Genomic DNA, 17037 nt, shown 5'->3' on the forward strand with positions numbered 1-17037 from the left:
GTACACTAGCCATAAAATGGTTTTTAATGAACCAGCAATTCTGAACAGCTGGGTTTTCTTCAGTTCAAAATATCAACACGCAGTCAGGGCGGCACATTTTGACGGGTGTCAAAATGGAGAACAGAATTGGTTTTGATTTCGGTAAATTGTGTAATAACAACTTTGATATCACGTGTGTTCAATATGAAAATAATGGGTATGATACATACCCAGGTCTTTGTAAAAGAGTCAAGGTAATGCAAACATTTCCAAATACCCCCCCCCCCCCCCAAAAAAAATAAAATAAAAATCACACTTCAGAATATAGTCCAACATTTTAGCAAACAAGTTAAAAGCAAATACATTTTCACGGTTGGGAGTGCCATCTCCTGTACAATACGTGCAATGGCAACGTAGACAGAACTATTCACGAGTTTATCGATAGGCGGCGGTAACGAAAAAAAATGTGACGCTAGCAAATGCCAAGGCAGGAAGGATTGTAGTTGGTACGCGGTGCAGAACACACAACAAACGTTTTTTGCATATACATTTTCACCATTTACAATGGTATGAATTGATACCGGTTTTGTAATAAATTTACCGGACTCTGGATGTATGAAACCGAGGTAAGAAGAGACAATTCATGATCACAAATATTAACATATTTTCTAAATTGTTATAGCTAGCTAACCTTGCTAGCTAGTGTTGTTATTAGCAATGTAAAGAACTAGCTGTAAGAATAAATATTATACAATATTTATTGGCATTAACCATCAGAGGAAAGCGTATAGCCCATTGTGTTGACGTTGGAATGGTATTTAAGTTTTTCATGTAATGTAATGCACACTAATTGCGTTCTCATAGACTTCCGCCCACAACACCTGGGAACGAGGTTTATGTATTTGCCCACAAACACGAATGTACTCTTGTTGCTTGCTAACTGCCGTGTGTTGATCCTAGTGTAGAGTAGCGGTTCACAATCTTTAGTTTCCTGGGACCACCAAATCACATCTAACGCTGCCATGGTCCACCATTTACGAAGTCACATTTTTAACCTTAAATGTCTTGTAACACAAATGGTGAAAGAAATAGTCCAGCATTATATTACCATTTATTATATGACAAACAATCAAAATGTATAATTGCTTATAATAATACGGTTAATACTCCCAATAGTTACATTGAAAATCCTATTAATAGTAAGTAATTTCTTTAAAAAAAACAAGAGGATAAAATATAAGTGGATGAGCTAGTTTAGATAGACGTGGTATGACGTCATATCTTGTCAATCGAGACTAGCCAGCTGTGACTTATTTATTCTGGTAACCTGCATAATCAGATTCTCACATTACATAGATTACTTAGTTATCAAAGTTAATTATTAGACTATTTCATGATTTCCTCTTCCAGGTAAGGTGTATGAAGGGAAGGGAGAGCTGTCCTAAAGATGAGGCGTCTGTACAGGAAGAAAGCCCTGAGTCTGGTAAAAGAGCTAGATGCCTTCCCCAAGGTCCCAGAGAGCTATGTGGAGACCACAGCTTCTGGAGGGACAGGTGGGATTTCAGCCTTAATACTGCTTACACATGCAATGTGGATGCTGATTTGATATATCCTACTTTGAATAGCGGAGCTAATATTGTTTTCTCTTTCCCACCCATAGTGTCCTTGATAGCATTTACTGCAATGGCTCTGCTGGCCTTTTTTGAGTTCTTTGTGTATCGAGACACCTGGATGAAGTATGAATATGAAGTGGATAAAGATTTTTCAAGGTACATAGACATTTTGATTCTGCTTCAACATAATTAGCTTTTAATTCAAAATAAACATTATTTTACTGGAAATGGCATACATGTTCTTGGAATCTGACATGTTCATCTTATTTATTTCTTACAGTAAATTAAGAATAAATATTGATATTACAGTTGCCATGAAATGTCAACGTAAGTATACAACATTTACACATCATACTTTCATGAAATGTAGGTCTTCATATTTGTATTACTGTGTTATGAAAAGTCTCGTAGGTCAAATATATTTTAGGTTAACCTGAAAGTATCTGTTGTTCTCCAACATTATAATATTATGTTTTGGCAATGTTTACAAATCATAATGTAAAAAATAAAGATAAATAACTTCAAGAAGAAAAAAAAACACACTCAGGAACTTACGTTTTCAAAATCATGTTCTACAATCACGAAAAGACAATGAAATTGTAACTCTTTTTTTTTTTTACGTCTATGTTCAGAAGGTGAATTATTTAAGGAACAATTTATCTATATATCTGGTGAAGTCTTAAAAATGTCTGTTAATGCCAAAGGTTGAATTTCTTGTGTACTGTTTTAGATGTGGGTGCAGATATTCTGGACCTGGCCGAGACCATGATAACGTCAAATGGCATTCAGTATGAGCCTGTGAGTAGATTGTTGAGCTTTCTGTTGCATTATAGACTTTGGTGATACGGAATCCTGATATTCTTCTCTATATGTATTTTCCCAGGTGGTTTTTGAACTCACCCCGGAGCAAAAACTTTGGCACAGGTACAAAGTATATTCAGTGACCTACACCTATTATTAGTAGCAGTGAATATTAAACCAGCAGAGCGAAGAGAATCGGAGTGCTTTATAATGCCAACCACAGTGGCTTTGTTAATAACCTGACAATCGTACTCAACCACATTCGACCAGAATGGTTTTTGGGGCATTCCTGTATGAAGCAATACATTGTCAACTCGCTTCTCCCTCTCCCATCTCTCCTCAGGACTCTTCTGCTGATCCAGAACAGACTGAGGGAGGAGCATTCCCTACAGGAGGTCCTGTACAAGAGTGTCCTTAAGGGAGCCCCCACTGCTTTGCCCCCTAGGTTAGTGGCGGAATCAAATACAATATGCGTCACCGCTCACTTTTTAAAAGGAAAGTGTGATGGCAATTTCTAAAATTCCACAAAAGAAAAGAGACGTAGAGAAGCGTGTGGTATGAAATGGTGTCTGTGATTTCAGGGAGGTGGCCACCTCGGAGCCGCTCGGGGCCTGTAGAATACACGGGCATGTATATGTCAACAAGGTGGCCGGGAACTTCCACATTACCGTGGGAAAGTAAGAAACCTGCGATGTGTTCTGCAAGTGTGACGCTTGTAAAAATGGAAGCAGCTAGTGATTTAGGGGTAGACGGGCGTGGGGTGAAGGAGGCCCGTCGTCTGTAAAATGTTCCTCACACGTCTCACCTTTTCTCAGACCTATTCATCATCCCCGCGGCCACGCACATATAGCAGCTTTTGTGAGCCATGACAGTAAGTTATCTTTAGCGTGACATTTACATAATGCCTGGGTTACTATTATCTGCTCGCTGAGATTGTGTTTACCTTTTAGCTTAATGTGAGCTTGGGTTTTTTTTCTGCTTCACAGCATACAACTTCTCCCATCGTATAGACCATTTTTCTTTCGGAGAGGAGATCCCTGGCATAATCAATCCTCTGGATGGGACTGAGAAAGTTACCACCAACAGTAAGTTACTGTTTTACCGGATCTGAAGCAAACCCAAATGTTATCATAGACATTGTTTCTGTAAATGTGTGATTACTACAACTGGATAATTGCAAAGAGCCCTACGGCAATTTACAATGAGGAACAGCGGAACCAATATCCTGTTGATGTGATTTTGCCACATTGTGAACCCAGTCGGCATTGGCCCGATTACAAACCTGAGCTCCGAACCAGATGTTCAGCTAACTCCGCACTACATGGCATCATGAGAAGTTCAGCTACTTGTTTCCATTTGAAGTGACATTTCTGTAGTTCTCTGTTCACACACCTGGTGTCCGGTGCAACCTGGTTTCTCCTTGGCAAAAAGCTGACGCACTTCACCTTCCACGTGGCCACGCCGGATCCTTTATAGAATCCCAGTTCTGTGGTTGGCCACCATGGACGAGCGTTAAAAGGCTATTCTCTTTATCGTCATACTGCAGATAATCACATGTTCCAGTATTTCATCACTGTAGTTCCCACCAAACTGCACACGTCCAAAGTGTCCGCCGATACACATCAGTTCTCTGTGACAGAAAGGGTGAGTATCAAGGACCATGTTACCCTCCACTAATCCTCACACATTAACACTGGGGTTGGGGGGGGGGGGGGGGGGGGTAGATGCCTTTGGAGATACTGACAGCCATTGCCCCGTGTTGTGCAGGAGCGGGTGATAAACCATGCGGCGGGCAGCCACGGTGTGTCTGGGATCTTCATGAAGTACGACACCAGCTCTTTGATGGTGACGGTCAGTGAGCAGCACATGCCCCTTTGGCAGTTCCTGGTACGACTGTGTGGCATCATCGGCGGCATCTTCTCCACCACAGGTACGGTACTGGCAACCCTACCTACACCCAGTGTCCTGGGCCGACTCTGTACTGCTGGTGTCGTGGCTGCAAATCCGATTTTCGGGGACCTTTAGAGGATATGTGTGCTCCACGCTCAAGGTCTGATCATTTGCGGTTCATATCATTTGCCGGCCCTCCCCTTCCCTTTACCTAGTGTTGGTTTCTGCTACTGAAGCTCCTGCTTTTCTCTTTAGTCATTGTGATGTCTTCTGAACAGCAGGGGTGTCCTGCAGCTGTTTGTACACTACGCCAGTGTCTATATTATCTTAGGATATTGTAATAGCAGAAAGTGTTACACCTGGAGGATTACAAGTTTCAAAACAGCGCAGCCCCATTGGGGCCTTAACTGCTGAAAATGAACTAAAATTGTCTGACACTGATCATGCAGGTAAGCTACCACATGATTAGATGGGCAGCACTTGATAGAAAGTGGCCGTGGTTTCACCATTATCGTCACATCGCCTCAAGATCCGGGTATTGAGTGTACAGAGAGCACATGTACAGTGTTATTTGCACATGCCTAAGAAGCTTCTGGATTTTTAATGAACAGGATGCGCATCCACGGGTGCTTTGCATGGTCCGTACTGTGCCGTGTCAGAAAAATGCACTTTGAATAAGTTTGTATCGGATGTCCATTTTCTCCTTTCCCACAGGGATGATACATGGCTTTGTTGGCTTCTGTTTTGACATAGTATGCTGTCGCTTCAAACTAGGCACATACAAACCAAAAGAGGTAAGGCTTTTCTTCTTTAATGTATTGTAAAACTATGTAAAAGAGCCATGGTAAATTCTGAAATGCCCTAATTACATCAGTCCCACTGGTAGAAGTTGATTAACATTGTCCTTATGTCATTTCCTGATTTCCAGGTTGGTCTTCCAGATGCTTATGTGAGACCCCATGCTGATCCTCTACTTACAGACAACCATGTACAGCAGGAATAGCCGCCCTATGAACTGAACCCTGTCCCCCTTAAGCTGACTGTGCCCCCTACTGTCCAGAAAGAAACAGCCAGACAAGTATTTGTCTAACCAAATAAGAGTTCATGTCTATTTTATTTTTCTGTTGAATCATGAGTTGGATTTTCTGGTTGTATTAAAATTGTGGACAGTATGTTTACAACTACTCTGATATTTGTATGTCCTGTTTAATATGTATTCAACACTGGAAAATGGAAAGCAGCTAACCCCCCACTTTTGTTAGGGTTGTTGTTTGATTAGCCTGTTAATGGACAGATTGTGAAGAAGCATGGGTTCATAGCCATAGATGTCTGGTGTTTACTGAATGACACTGGTTGGCCAGACATTGTACATCATTCAATTTAACACCCAATCCAAATCCAAGTTAACCTATCGTGCACTTCTCAATTCCACTCAGACAATCTTGACTCCACCTTGAAATTAAGTACATAATGTCCCTCTCTCCACAAGGAACACATTTGCCTTAAGAACCTATGAGGTCTGTCATTTTGAATTTTGTTATAAACTGTCTATAAACTCACGATTTGCAAAAACAAGATATCACACAACGTAATATTTTTTAAGTAACTACTGATAACAACATGGCAGTTTTTGATGCAAACGTTCATATTCTCATGTATCAGTCAAGGATAGTCCTATTGTGACACAATTTGGAACACATGTTGCAAACACTGTGAAGTAGTGATGTGCACTTCGCGAACGATTCGTTCGTTTTAAACTAATCTTTTTAGTGACTCGGGACTCACACGAGTCCTTTTTTCTAGTGACTCGTTCAATTTTATCGAACGTTTGACGGCGGATTAATACAACATGATCACTTGCTTCATACCCTGTCCTCCAGCTCAGTTCACCGATCATTTATGTGCATTCGCAGAGGAAAATAAATCAAGGCAGGAACGTCATAAAGACATGTTTATAACTGATAATTGAACGCAGACTATAATAATTAATATAGTTAGTTGATTACTGATGCCATGAAAAAAAAGAGATGAAAACAAGCACGGAGCCGCTGCCTTCGCCTAAGTAAAAAGACTCGTGAACGACTGACTCGGTCAGTTTTATCGATCAATTGAACGGTTGTTTCGTTCATTTGAACGACTGGCAGCGGAGTTCTACCCAACCACGGAATACGTACGCTGTTAGTTTTACTATCGCAAAGAAATATAGATCAAAGACAGTGGCATTATAAAGACATGTTTGTAACTGATAATTGGACACATGGTAGGTCTAAAATAATGTAGTTGATAAACAGATGAAATCATACATTGAGCCTTTGCCTAATTAAAAAAGACTCGCGAACGACTGACTCGGTCAGTTTTATCATTCACTTGAACAGTCGTTTCGTTCATTTGAACGACTGCCAGCGGAGTTCTACCCCGACCGCTGGCTTCCAGCTCAGCGTATCTCTGTCCAACAGCTGTTAGTTTGACATTCTCAAAGAAAAGTTGATCTACAAAGTAGCATTGTAAATACATGTTTGCAACAGATACATGCACGCGTAGCCTACAGTAAATAATGTAGTATTTGATTTTTGATTGTAATTATAAAGATAAATCAATGATAAATCATTGAGTATAACAAGCGTTTGCTTAAAAACGGTATTATGATGATGAGCATTCGTTGGGGGCTGAAGGCATTATTGACTCAAATGAACGAAATGACTCGAATGAATCGACCTTTTTACTGAACGACTCGACAAGATCCGAGTCAGTAGAAAGACTCGAACTTCCCATCACTACTGTCAAGACTTAAAGGAGCCTTGTTCACGTTACAATGTATGTAATTGCGTTGTATGTTATTTTCACGCAATCTCGTTCAGCTACAGGGCGCAGAAAAGTACTTGTTATTGGAAACAAAAGAAGACATGCCAAGATTCGTGAAGTTAAATTGGTTGCTTTCCTGGATAACAGTGGCAAAAGCCGCCGTCTGCCCAGACTCGCATCTTGTTACCAGTGCGTTGCGATGACTGCTTTTCTCCATCCAGTAGCGGAAAAGATTGCATGGAAATAACGTACGCCGCAATTACGTACGTTTGAATGTGAACAAGGCAATGTGAACGAGGCTTCAAAGTTGTGTGTATCATGTCTGAGATTTCTAGGGCAGTAAGTAACAAAATTTGCCAGAGTGAAGGAGGTTTGGTTTTTGCACACCAAAAAGCCCTCATAATTACTATGTGGATTGAAGGGCCAGCGAGATCTAACAAATGAATGTAATCACGTTTTGTTTCATTTTGGTAAGACCCCATGTTATAGTGATAGTGCTACAATACACTATTGTATAGTGGCGACCATCTGATGTCTTTCAGCGATGTTACTATCTGCAGGTAAATGTAATGTGTCAAAATGTTTGTTTTTAAAAGACTACAAGCCATCAATTCCTGTCTTGCCATCGTCCTTCTCTTCATTCAGCGAGTTATTTTATTAAAGTTTTGCTAGTAGCAGGATATTATGCTGGCAGCCATAACTCAGATTTATTTCAAAATAAAAGACATAATTGAAACGCGTGGCGATGTGTTTAATTCATAATAAGTATTGTGAATTGTATTCGAAAGCAAGTTTTATGTTTTTAAGCAAAAGTAAAGAATAATTATTAGAAACAAGTAAATATGTTTGTTTATATACAGTTCTGGAAAAAAATCAAGAGATCACTGCAAAATTATCAGTTTCTCTGGTTTTACTATTCATAGGTATGTGTGAGTAAAACGAACAGTTTTGTTTTATTCTATAAACTACTGACAACATTACTCCCAAATAAAAATTTAAATTATTTGTTTGTAGACCTCAAATAATGCAAAGAAAACAAATTCATATACATTTTCAAACATTCATTCATTCATCTTCTTTCGCTTATCCGAGGCCGGGTCGCGGGGGCAGCAGTCTAAGCAGAGATGCCCAGACTTCCCTCTCCCTAGACACTTCCTCTAGCTCTTCTGGGGGGACACCGAGGCGTTCCCAGGCCAGCCGGGAGACATAGTCCCTTCAGCGTGTCCTAGGTCTTCCCCGGGGTCTCCTCCCGGTGGGACGGGCCCGGAACACCTTCCCGGGAAGGCGTTAAGGAGGCATCCGGAACAGATGTCCAAGCCACCTCAGCTGACCCCTCTCGATGTGGAGGAGCAGCGGCTCTACTCTGAGCTCCTCCCAGGTGACTGAGCTTCTCACCCTTTCTCTAAGGGATCGCCCAGCCACCCTGCGGAGAAAGCTCATTTCGGCCGTCTGTATCCGGGATCTCCCGTTCCATCCTTCCCTCACTCGTGAACAAGACCCCTAGATACTTAAACTCATCCACTTGAGGCAAGAACTCTCCACCAACCTGAAGTGGGCAAGCCACCCTTTTCTGACTGAGGACCATGGCCTCGGATTTGGAGGCACTGATTTTCATCCCGACTGCTTCACACTCGGCTGCAAACCGTCCCAGTGCATGCTGAAGGTCCTGGTTTTCAAACAACAAAATACTAATGTCTTAACTTAGGAAGAGTTCTGAAATAGATTTATTAGGATTTATCTGTGGGAATAAACCAGATTTTTAATCACAGCTTTCATGCGTCTTGGCATGCTCTCCACAGTCTGTCACATTGCTGTTGGGTGACTTTATGCCACTTCTGGTGTGAAAATTCAAGTAGCTCAGCATTGTTTAATGGCTTGTGACCATCCATCTTCCTCTTGATCAAATTCCAGAGGTTTTCAATGGGGTCCAGGTCTGGAGATTGGGCTGGCCATGACAGGGTCTTGATCTGGTGGTCCTCCATCCACACCTTGACTGACCTGGCTGTGGGGCATGGAGCATTGTTCTGCTGGAAAAAGCAATTTTCAGAGTTGGGGAACATTGTCAGAGCAGAAGGAAGCAGGTGTTCTTCCAGGATAACCTTGTACTTGGCTTGATTCGTGCATCCTTCACAAAGACAAATCTGCCCGGTTCCAGCCTTGCTGAAGCATCCCCAGATCATCACCGATCCTTCACCAAATTTCACAGTGGGTGCGAGACACTGTGGCTTGTAGGCCTCACCAGGTCTCCGTCTAATCATCAGACGACCAGGGCAAAGCTGAAAATGTGACTAGTCAGAGATGACTGTACGCCATTCCTCTACGGTCCAATCCTTATGGTCTTTTGCAAACTTCAGCCTAGCTCTTCTTTGCATCTCATTGATGAAGGTATTTTTTCTAGCTTTGCACAACTTCAGCCCTGCCCCTAGGAGCCTGTTTCGAACTGTCCTCGCCGTGCATTTCACCCCAGCTGCTGTTTGCAATTATTTTAGTAGATCACTTGATGTCATCCTACGGTTGTTGAGTGACATTCGAATGAGTTGACGGTCATCTCAGTCAGTGGACAGTCGTTTTCTCCCTCTGCCAGTCTGTAGGTTTGTTTTCCCTAATGTCTGTTGCTTGACCTTGTTCTTATGAACCGCCATCGTTGACATATTCAGGATGGAAGCAACCTGACGCTCACTGTATCCCTCTGCCAGTAAAGCCAGAATTGAACCTTTCTTTTTATTACTCAAACCTTTTCAACTCTTTTGTATTCAAATTACCTTTGAGGTACTACTTGAACAGTTTTTGCCATCCAGCTGGTCCTATTGCGAGAGGGTAGTGAAGACCACAGCTGTGGTTTCTATACTTTTCCTCGTTAAATTAGATTTGGTTCAGGTTGTCTCCTAATCAGTATCAAGTAAAATGAGGTGTGCCTGTTTTGGAATTTAACAGACACTGGAATGGAATGGCTGCCATACATGTAGAGTGGTCTCTTAATTTTTTCCAGAGCTGTGTATATATGTTTGTATCTATGTGTGTGTGTGTGTGTGTGTGTGTGTGTGTGTATATATATATATATATATATACTCACCTAAAGGATTATTAGGAACACCATACTAATATTGTGTTTGCTGAAAGCATTCTTTAGAAATGTTGGCCCATATTGTTAGGATAGCATCTTGCAGTTGATGGAGATTTGTGGGATGCACATCCAGAGCACCAAGCTCCCGTTCCACCAAATCCCAAAGATGCTCTATTGGGTTGAGATCTGGTGACTGTGGGGGCCATTTCAGTACAGTGAACTCATTGTCATGTTCAAGAAACCAATTTGAAATGTTTCGAGCTTTGTGACATGGTGCATTAGCCTGCTGGAAGTAGCCATCAGAGGATGGGTACATGGTGGTCATAAAGGGATGGACATGGTCAGAAACAATGCTCAGGTAGGCCGTGGCATTTAAACGATGCCCAATTGGCACAAAGGGGCCTAAAGTGTGCCAAGAAAACATCCCCCCCACCATTACACCACCACCACCAGCCTGCACAGTGGTAACAAGGCATGATGGATCCATGTTCTCATTCTGTTTACGCCAAATTCTGACTCTACCATCTAAATGTCTCAACAGAAATCGAGACTCATCAGACCAGGCAACATTCTTCCAGTCTTCAACTGTCCAATTTTGGTGAGCTCGTGCAGCATTGAAACAGACATTTAACATACATTGTACAGAGTGGATTGTTAACTATATTGACTAGTTTATTTGAAGTGTAACATGGCTTTAGAGAATTACTCACTAGGGTAAATAGAAACCATATAAAGTGTAATTTCACTGGGGAAAATAGAGGGTATAGCTAGTACTATTGGCTCCAATGCAATGCGATATACCTGAATGGTTTTTGCAGATTATTACATATAACAAGACAATATGAAGTTGAACATGGCATTCATGAATTACTCACTAGGGTGTGTAGTAACCCTGGTGGAAAATAGAGCATATAGCTAGCAGCACTTTCTTAGTACAAAATAAGTAATATCCAGATTAACAATTGACTAGATTCAACTTTGTCATTGAACAGTACAAGTACAGTACAACAAAATGCAGTTAGCATCTAACCAGAAATGCAAATAGAGGAGAGCAGAAGATTTACAAATATTGTAAAGTGGAATGTGTAGATGTGCAATGAAGGCAAATGCAATACAAATGACAAAACAAATTGTGCATTAAGGCAAATAGAGGAGTGCAAAAATTTTACAGTATTAAGTATAGTGTATGTTACAAGTGGGATAAATAGTTTCTAAATGGCATTCTAAATGTGTAAACGAGGCAAATGAAGGAGTGATGTATTAAGGTAGCATTAGCTTTACAGAGGGAGCATGATTTGACTAAAAACTGCTGCATCTTGGAATGCCACTGGAGGCATGATCAAGTGTAAAATCAATAAGAGAAGTGTTTCATACTATGAGATTATAGTAACATCACCCAAAAGTTCAGAGACCAAATGGAGAAAGGGATGCGTGGCAGCAGCACATTACATGTGTTGTATTTCTAAATGAGTTGAGTCACTAATGTCATACCATAGGAATATGTCAAATGTTTTACTTTACCACCTACCGATTCCAAGCAGAGTTTCAAAATGGCACAAGACGTTGGCAACATTAAAGGCAGCCTGAGCAAATCCCTCGCAAGGGTCTGTCACCAAAATGCATAATCCCTCTTTTTAAATCTGAAACTCTTTGCATACATCACCAATAAAACTTCAAACCAATGTTCAACAGGTCAGAAAGAAAGGAAAATGGGCTGGTCTTTACAAATTGCTTGACTTTTTTGTAAATATACATTTGTTTTAATTTTTTTACAGAAAACATGTACAATGGTTAGAATTTCAATAGCCGTCTGATCTCATGACCTAGATGCTTGAAATCAATGCTGTAGTCTTCAAATGGAAAGGGCCACGCATTCCACAGCCAATGCATCATTGATTTGAGGCATCTAGATCATGTTATCAGGGAGCTGTTGTATATTTAAGTTATTTTAGTATATCTGTGTTTTTAGAAAAATGTGGACTGATTTCTTGGGAAAAATAAAGGCTGTGCATCATGCTGCTTTACCAATGCACGCAAGACAGTGTCAACAAGCTGCATCATCGCCATTTTAAAATCTTATTGACTACATCTAAAAACATAAAACTAACTGTTTGGCAGGAAGGAACACCTTCTGCTAATGAGTGTTCTTGACATTTATGTCAATATATATTTTCTATAAACATTTATAATATAATGCACAGGTTAGCATGTCAATAGCTCCTTATTCACATGATGTAGATGCTTGAAATCAATGTTGTATTCTTCAGATGGTTAACTGGGAATCTATAGGCTGTGCAATGTGTTGTCCATCCTTTTGAAGAATACATAATTTATTTGAAGCATGTTGGTCGTGTAATTAGGGAGCTAGGGAATTTCTAGGTAATTTTCACGAATCTGTATTTTTAGAAAAATATAGAATGCTTTTTTGGGAAACCCAAAGGCTGTGCATCATGCAATATATTTTTTTGTATTCTTCAGAGGGAAGGTCCACACATTGCACTGCCTTTGGGTTACCAGTTAAGCACCTGCACAAGTAGATGCTTCAAATCAATCTTGTATTCTTCAGAGGGAAGGGTCACAGTCATTGGATTCCCAGTTAAGCACCTACACAATTTAACTGAAATGTTTCAAACATTACATTTTCAAAAGCTTTCTCACCATGTGATTGAGACATAATTTTAAGGCTGTTCCTTAGCAATTCAGTAGCTCCCTGATCATATGCTTCAAATAAATCATTTGATATTTTTTGAAAAATACAGATATATCAAAATAACATGGTCATGTAATCAGGGAGCTATTAAGTTATTTTGATATGTATTTTGATACCTGGGACTGTATTCACAAAACATTTTAACTTACCACTAAGAGGCCTCCCAAACATCAGTAAAGGATCCTAGCTTTGAGTTACCTCTTAAAACCTTTTTATAAAGCTGCTAAGATCAACTTTTACTAAGGGAAAACTTTTACTAAGGCAATACGGTTGAAGGATGTGTCGTAGCTATATTGAAATAAAGATACCATACCATCTTCTTCCGCTTATCCGGGGCCGGGTCGCAGGGGCAGCAGTCTAAGCAGGGATGCCCAGACTTCCCTCTCCCCAGACACTTCCTCCAGCTCTTCCGGGGGGACACCGAGGCGTTCCCAGGAGACATAGTCCCTCCAGCGTGTCCTAGGTCTTCCCCGGGGTCTCCTCCCGGTGGGACGGGACCGGAACACCTTCCCAGGAAGGCGTTCCGGAGGCATCTGAAAAAGATGCCCAAGCCACCTCAGCTGACCCCTCTCGATGTGGAGGAGCAGCGGCTCTACTCTGAGCTCCTCCCGGGTGACCGAGCTTCTCACCCTATCTCTAAGGGATCGCCCGGCCACCCTGCGGAGAAAGCTCATTTCGGCCGCCTGTATCCGGGATCTTGTCCTTTCGGTCATGACCCAAAGCTCATGACCATAGGTGAGAGTAGGAACGTAGATTGACTGGTAAATAAAGATATTGAAATAAAAATTTAGGCTAAGTGTTTCAGATTAAACATGAAACCAGTTATGATATACTGACTAGTCCAGATATGTTTAGCTAATTGTCAGCTGACTGGCAACTCATAAACAAATCTGTCCCATTTGTTTATCTATCTTTTAAATGTGCAATAATCTATGCAATTGTGTCCCATCTATAGCACCAACTACACCAAGTGGTCGAGCTATGTCTATGAAGTTGGCTTTGTTTCTTTGTAGTTGGCGAACATCAAGTGGAAACCAAATGATTTGTTGGATGATATTGGGTTTGAAGAGGGGATTTATCGTTTGATGTAATATTCTACTGACCGATGACTGAATTACATAGTTTGTCTGTGCTGCATAGCTACATTCTCCCCTGTGGCCAAGTAGCGTATAATTGTCACAACATGGATCTCTGATCTTATTGGGTTGTTTCACTGTGAAGTGACTGCACCCCTGACTAGCTCTACTATGATCATAATACCCTCGCAATTAAGGTGATACCTTATGACCTGAATTCCACAGATTTTGGAGATGGTTTTAGCACTAACATGCTTTATGAAATACTCTTAGACCAAAGATTTAGGAGTCTTAAAATTAGTACTGACATGTCCATTATTTATTAGAGTTTCTCCTAAATCAGCAAGTTGTGAGCTACTTTTAGCCATGAGATGTTTTGTGAATATAGCCTCTGTATTTTTAGAATAATATGGAATAATTTGTTTGGGAGAACGCAAGGCTGTGTAGCATGCTGAAAATCTGTGTTGTATTCGTCAGAGGGAAGGGCCACACATTGTACTGCCTTGGGATTACCAATTAAGCACCTACACAATTTTAGAGATACATAAATGGTCTCACAGAATTTCTTAGACACTGACATTTGTCTTTTGGTTTATTAATGTTTTGCCAAGCACACAGTGTTTTTCGAGCAGAAATAGGTGGTGAACATTTTCAAATTACATTTGAAAAAGAGGAAAAAATAATCAGAAGTTGTTCCATTTGACTGAACACAGCCTACGTTTCCGTACCTGGTGTGATCTAGCACAGCTCTACACAAAGTGCACTGCAGCCAATATGTTTCATGAAGCAAAGCCCCAGCTTGGTTGTCAACATGACAGATATGTAACAAACGTTGTCGATCCCCACCCTCTAAACCTTGTATCAGATGTCACCTTATTGTGGAGGAAAAGTAATTTACTCTGATGGACAAGCATTTGGTTCATAGTCCCTTAACTGATGTTAGAAAAGGACGGTCACCATCTTTGCTTTCCATTACTGGCTCACCCCCTTTTTTCACCTGGAGTGTAGATTTGCAGTAAATGTTCTTTCATTGTCCATGTGTCTTTTAAGATAGATACTGTATATAAATGTAGAAACAGTCAAACAGTGGAATTCTACCGTTTGCTACACTTATACTTGGTAGTCTGAAGCTCTGTAGTATTCTGCCTCCTGTAATTCATACAGACTGCTAATCTATAGAAGAATAATATACCTTGATATATTTACAGGTCTTGCCAACTCCTTTATATACATTATGACACACGGTCACCTTCGTGTACCATTTACATAAGACTAGCCTTCGTTTGATCTAGTTAAAGATGAAAGGTGGTGAATTTACATGGAGGTCCAGTCTGATGGTAGGTTAAACGTAATGCGTTTGAACCAACATCCAGCGTGTACTGTCAATGGGATGTTGGAATGTGGAAACAATTCTGGTAACATCTGTCCTGGGCTTTGTTTCAATATAAACCGCAAAACAAATGGGCAATGAAACGGGATGAACTGTAAATGGGAAAGAAGTCTGATCTCAATTTTTAATTTGTAAATGTAGCTTGTATCAGTACCACCAACAGTAAGACATTTTTATAGCAGCCTACTAAAATCTATGCGGAAATACATCAGGCTATTGCCGAAGCCTTACTCAAAGGTAGGCTTCGGTGGCCTTACTACAGAAAACAGGCCGATAACATCTCAGGATTCACGTGGAGTCATTCACGTGGAGGTCTAAACATTCTTTAAACGTAATTTCATGATGTCCAATTCGTGGTTATACTCTACCTCATCACAACAACGCCCAGTCAAAGCCGTTCTCATCACACTACACTCTCGACCGAGAAGTATTTTCAGATATGTTCTGGCTGAGAGCACGTTTCATTGGGCATAATCTGTATCATTCAGAACAGCTCTAGTTGTAAAATGCAAAACCACACTTTGAAGTAGAGCTGTATGACTTACAATAGGGGCGGGACCAGTGCAAAAAAACAACCATCAACTTCTGATTTCAAATACATTGTGGTTGACCCAGTTCAACTCTTCAAGCTGTGTTCCAACCCAGCCCCACACTCCCTCTTCCTTGAGGGTCCTGAGCGAGGCTGTTTCGAGGAGTGATGTTGTGTGCTGCTGGGGGGCTGGGGGGTGTTGTCTGTTTAAGCCGTGCGGTCAGTTGGTCAACCGCCAGTGTGTCTTCAGTTGGTGAGTGTGCTGGAGGCCCTGAAGTAGGACAGGAACTTGAAGCAGAGACTGACCACAAAGTACCAGATGTTCCTGGCCATTTGTGAGCGTGCAATAAACACCCTCCAGATGAATACCAGCAGCAGAGTGTTGAAGGTGTAGCGGATGTTCCTCAGCCTGGAAGGTAAAGGGAGATTTAGTGTAACTTCACATTTTGACTTTGCACTCTATTCAATGTGGACATTTGGCTTAGCTTTGCTATGCTTTGGCATCATTCCCAGTGTTATTTTGAAGACAGAATAACAAGTAATTGGAGGAACAGAAGGAAAAAGGGATACAACTGAAAGCATTTTGTTGAGTTCTATTTTTAATTTAAATTCAGGGCTCTTAGCTGTTTACTCACTTCCTGAGGTGTTGCCTGGCAGCGGGGATGTCTGACATGTCTTCATTCAGAACGTACTTCTTGGTGCCGATGCAGTAGTTCTCTATATACTCTGGCCAGTTCAGCTGACGCACATCAAAGTTGAATGTCTGGAAGAGAACGTTTGAAGACTTGTGGCTATCATGGCAGTGTGATATGTACTAGGTCTGGGTTGGAGGTACTGTACCTTTCTATCCTCAGGGCTGAGATGGCTCATCAGCATGTTCATGTTCTCCGAGTTCCACTCCCAGTCCTGACTGCTGAAATACTCCAGCAGGCCGATGGCTTTGTGCAGGCGGTTGAAGATTCGCATCATCCTGCCAACAGAGACAGAGGAACTCAGTCCAAATCCAGTTTTTAATGAAAGCATACAGCATTATTTTAATGTTTGTTTCATTAATGACTTGGTTAGAAATCACTAGTATTCAACAATGATTTATGACATTTCATTTACAATTACAGATTATTTCATGTAGTTTAAAACACTTGATTGGCAACCGAACTTGGCCCGAACTATGCTAATTGTTAGC

The 17037-nt window shown here is 41.0% G+C and overlaps 2 protein-coding genes across 10 annotated transcripts in view; one reads left to right on the plus strand and one right to left on the minus strand.

Moving 5' to 3' along the window:
* Positions 1 to 421: 421 nt before the first annotated feature.
* ergic2 (ERGIC and golgi 2) lies at positions 422 to 5475 on the plus strand. Of its 2 annotated transcripts, none has more exons than XM_010892572.5 (14): positions 422 to 605; positions 1390 to 1532; positions 1640 to 1748; positions 1873 to 1919; positions 2323 to 2390; positions 2476 to 2516; positions 2737 to 2838; positions 2975 to 3070; positions 3209 to 3264; positions 3380 to 3478; positions 3973 to 4037; positions 4161 to 4323; positions 4998 to 5077; positions 5212 to 5475. In XM_010892572.5, the coding sequence occupies exons 2-14, from the start codon at positions 1427 to 1429 to the stop codon at positions 5284 to 5286; spliced, it is 1107 nt and encodes a 368-aa protein (XP_010890874.1). In that variant the 5' UTR covers positions 422 to 605; positions 1390 to 1426; the 3' UTR covers positions 5287 to 5475.
* An 8735-nt stretch (positions 5476 to 14210) lies between these two features.
* Positions 14211 to 17037, minus strand: part of si:dkey-97m3.1 (fatty acyl-CoA reductase) — a 31635-nt gene continuing 28808 nt past the window's right edge. For all 8 annotated transcript variants that reach the window (XM_010892575.4, XM_020042592.2, XM_010892573.3 and 5 more), the window contains 3 exons: positions 16695 to 16824; positions 16490 to 16617; positions 14211 to 16263 (listed from right to left, as the gene is read on the minus strand). In XM_010892575.4, coding sequence (XP_010890877.2) covers positions 16101 to 16263; positions 16490 to 16617; positions 16695 to 16824 — 421 coding nt within the window. In that variant the 3' untranslated portion in view covers positions 14211 to 16100. The remainder of the gene's footprint in view (positions 16264 to 16489; positions 16618 to 16694; positions 16825 to 17037) is intronic.

The sequence above is a fragment of the Esox lucius genome, chromosome 23, assembly GCF_011004845.1.
Source record: "Esox lucius isolate fEsoLuc1 chromosome 23, fEsoLuc1.pri, whole genome shotgun sequence".
Taxonomy (NCBI): domain Eukaryota; kingdom Metazoa; phylum Chordata; class Actinopteri; order Esociformes; family Esocidae; genus Esox; species Esox lucius.

Excerpts from the sequence above, each read along its gene's own strand:
- ergic2 (XM_010892572.5), top strand. The coding sequence starts at position 1,427 with ATGAGGCGTCTGTACAGGAAGAAAGCCCTGAGTCTGGTAAAAGAGCTA. Across the intron at positions 3,071-3,208 it reads TTCCACATTACCGTGGGAAA|ACCTATTCATCATCCCCGCG; the intron begins GTAAGAAACCTG and ends ACCTTTTCTCAG. Across the intron at positions 4,038-4,160 it reads AGTTCTCTGTGACAGAAAGG|GAGCGGGTGATAAACCATGC; the intron begins GTGAGTATCAAG and ends CGTGTTGTGCAG.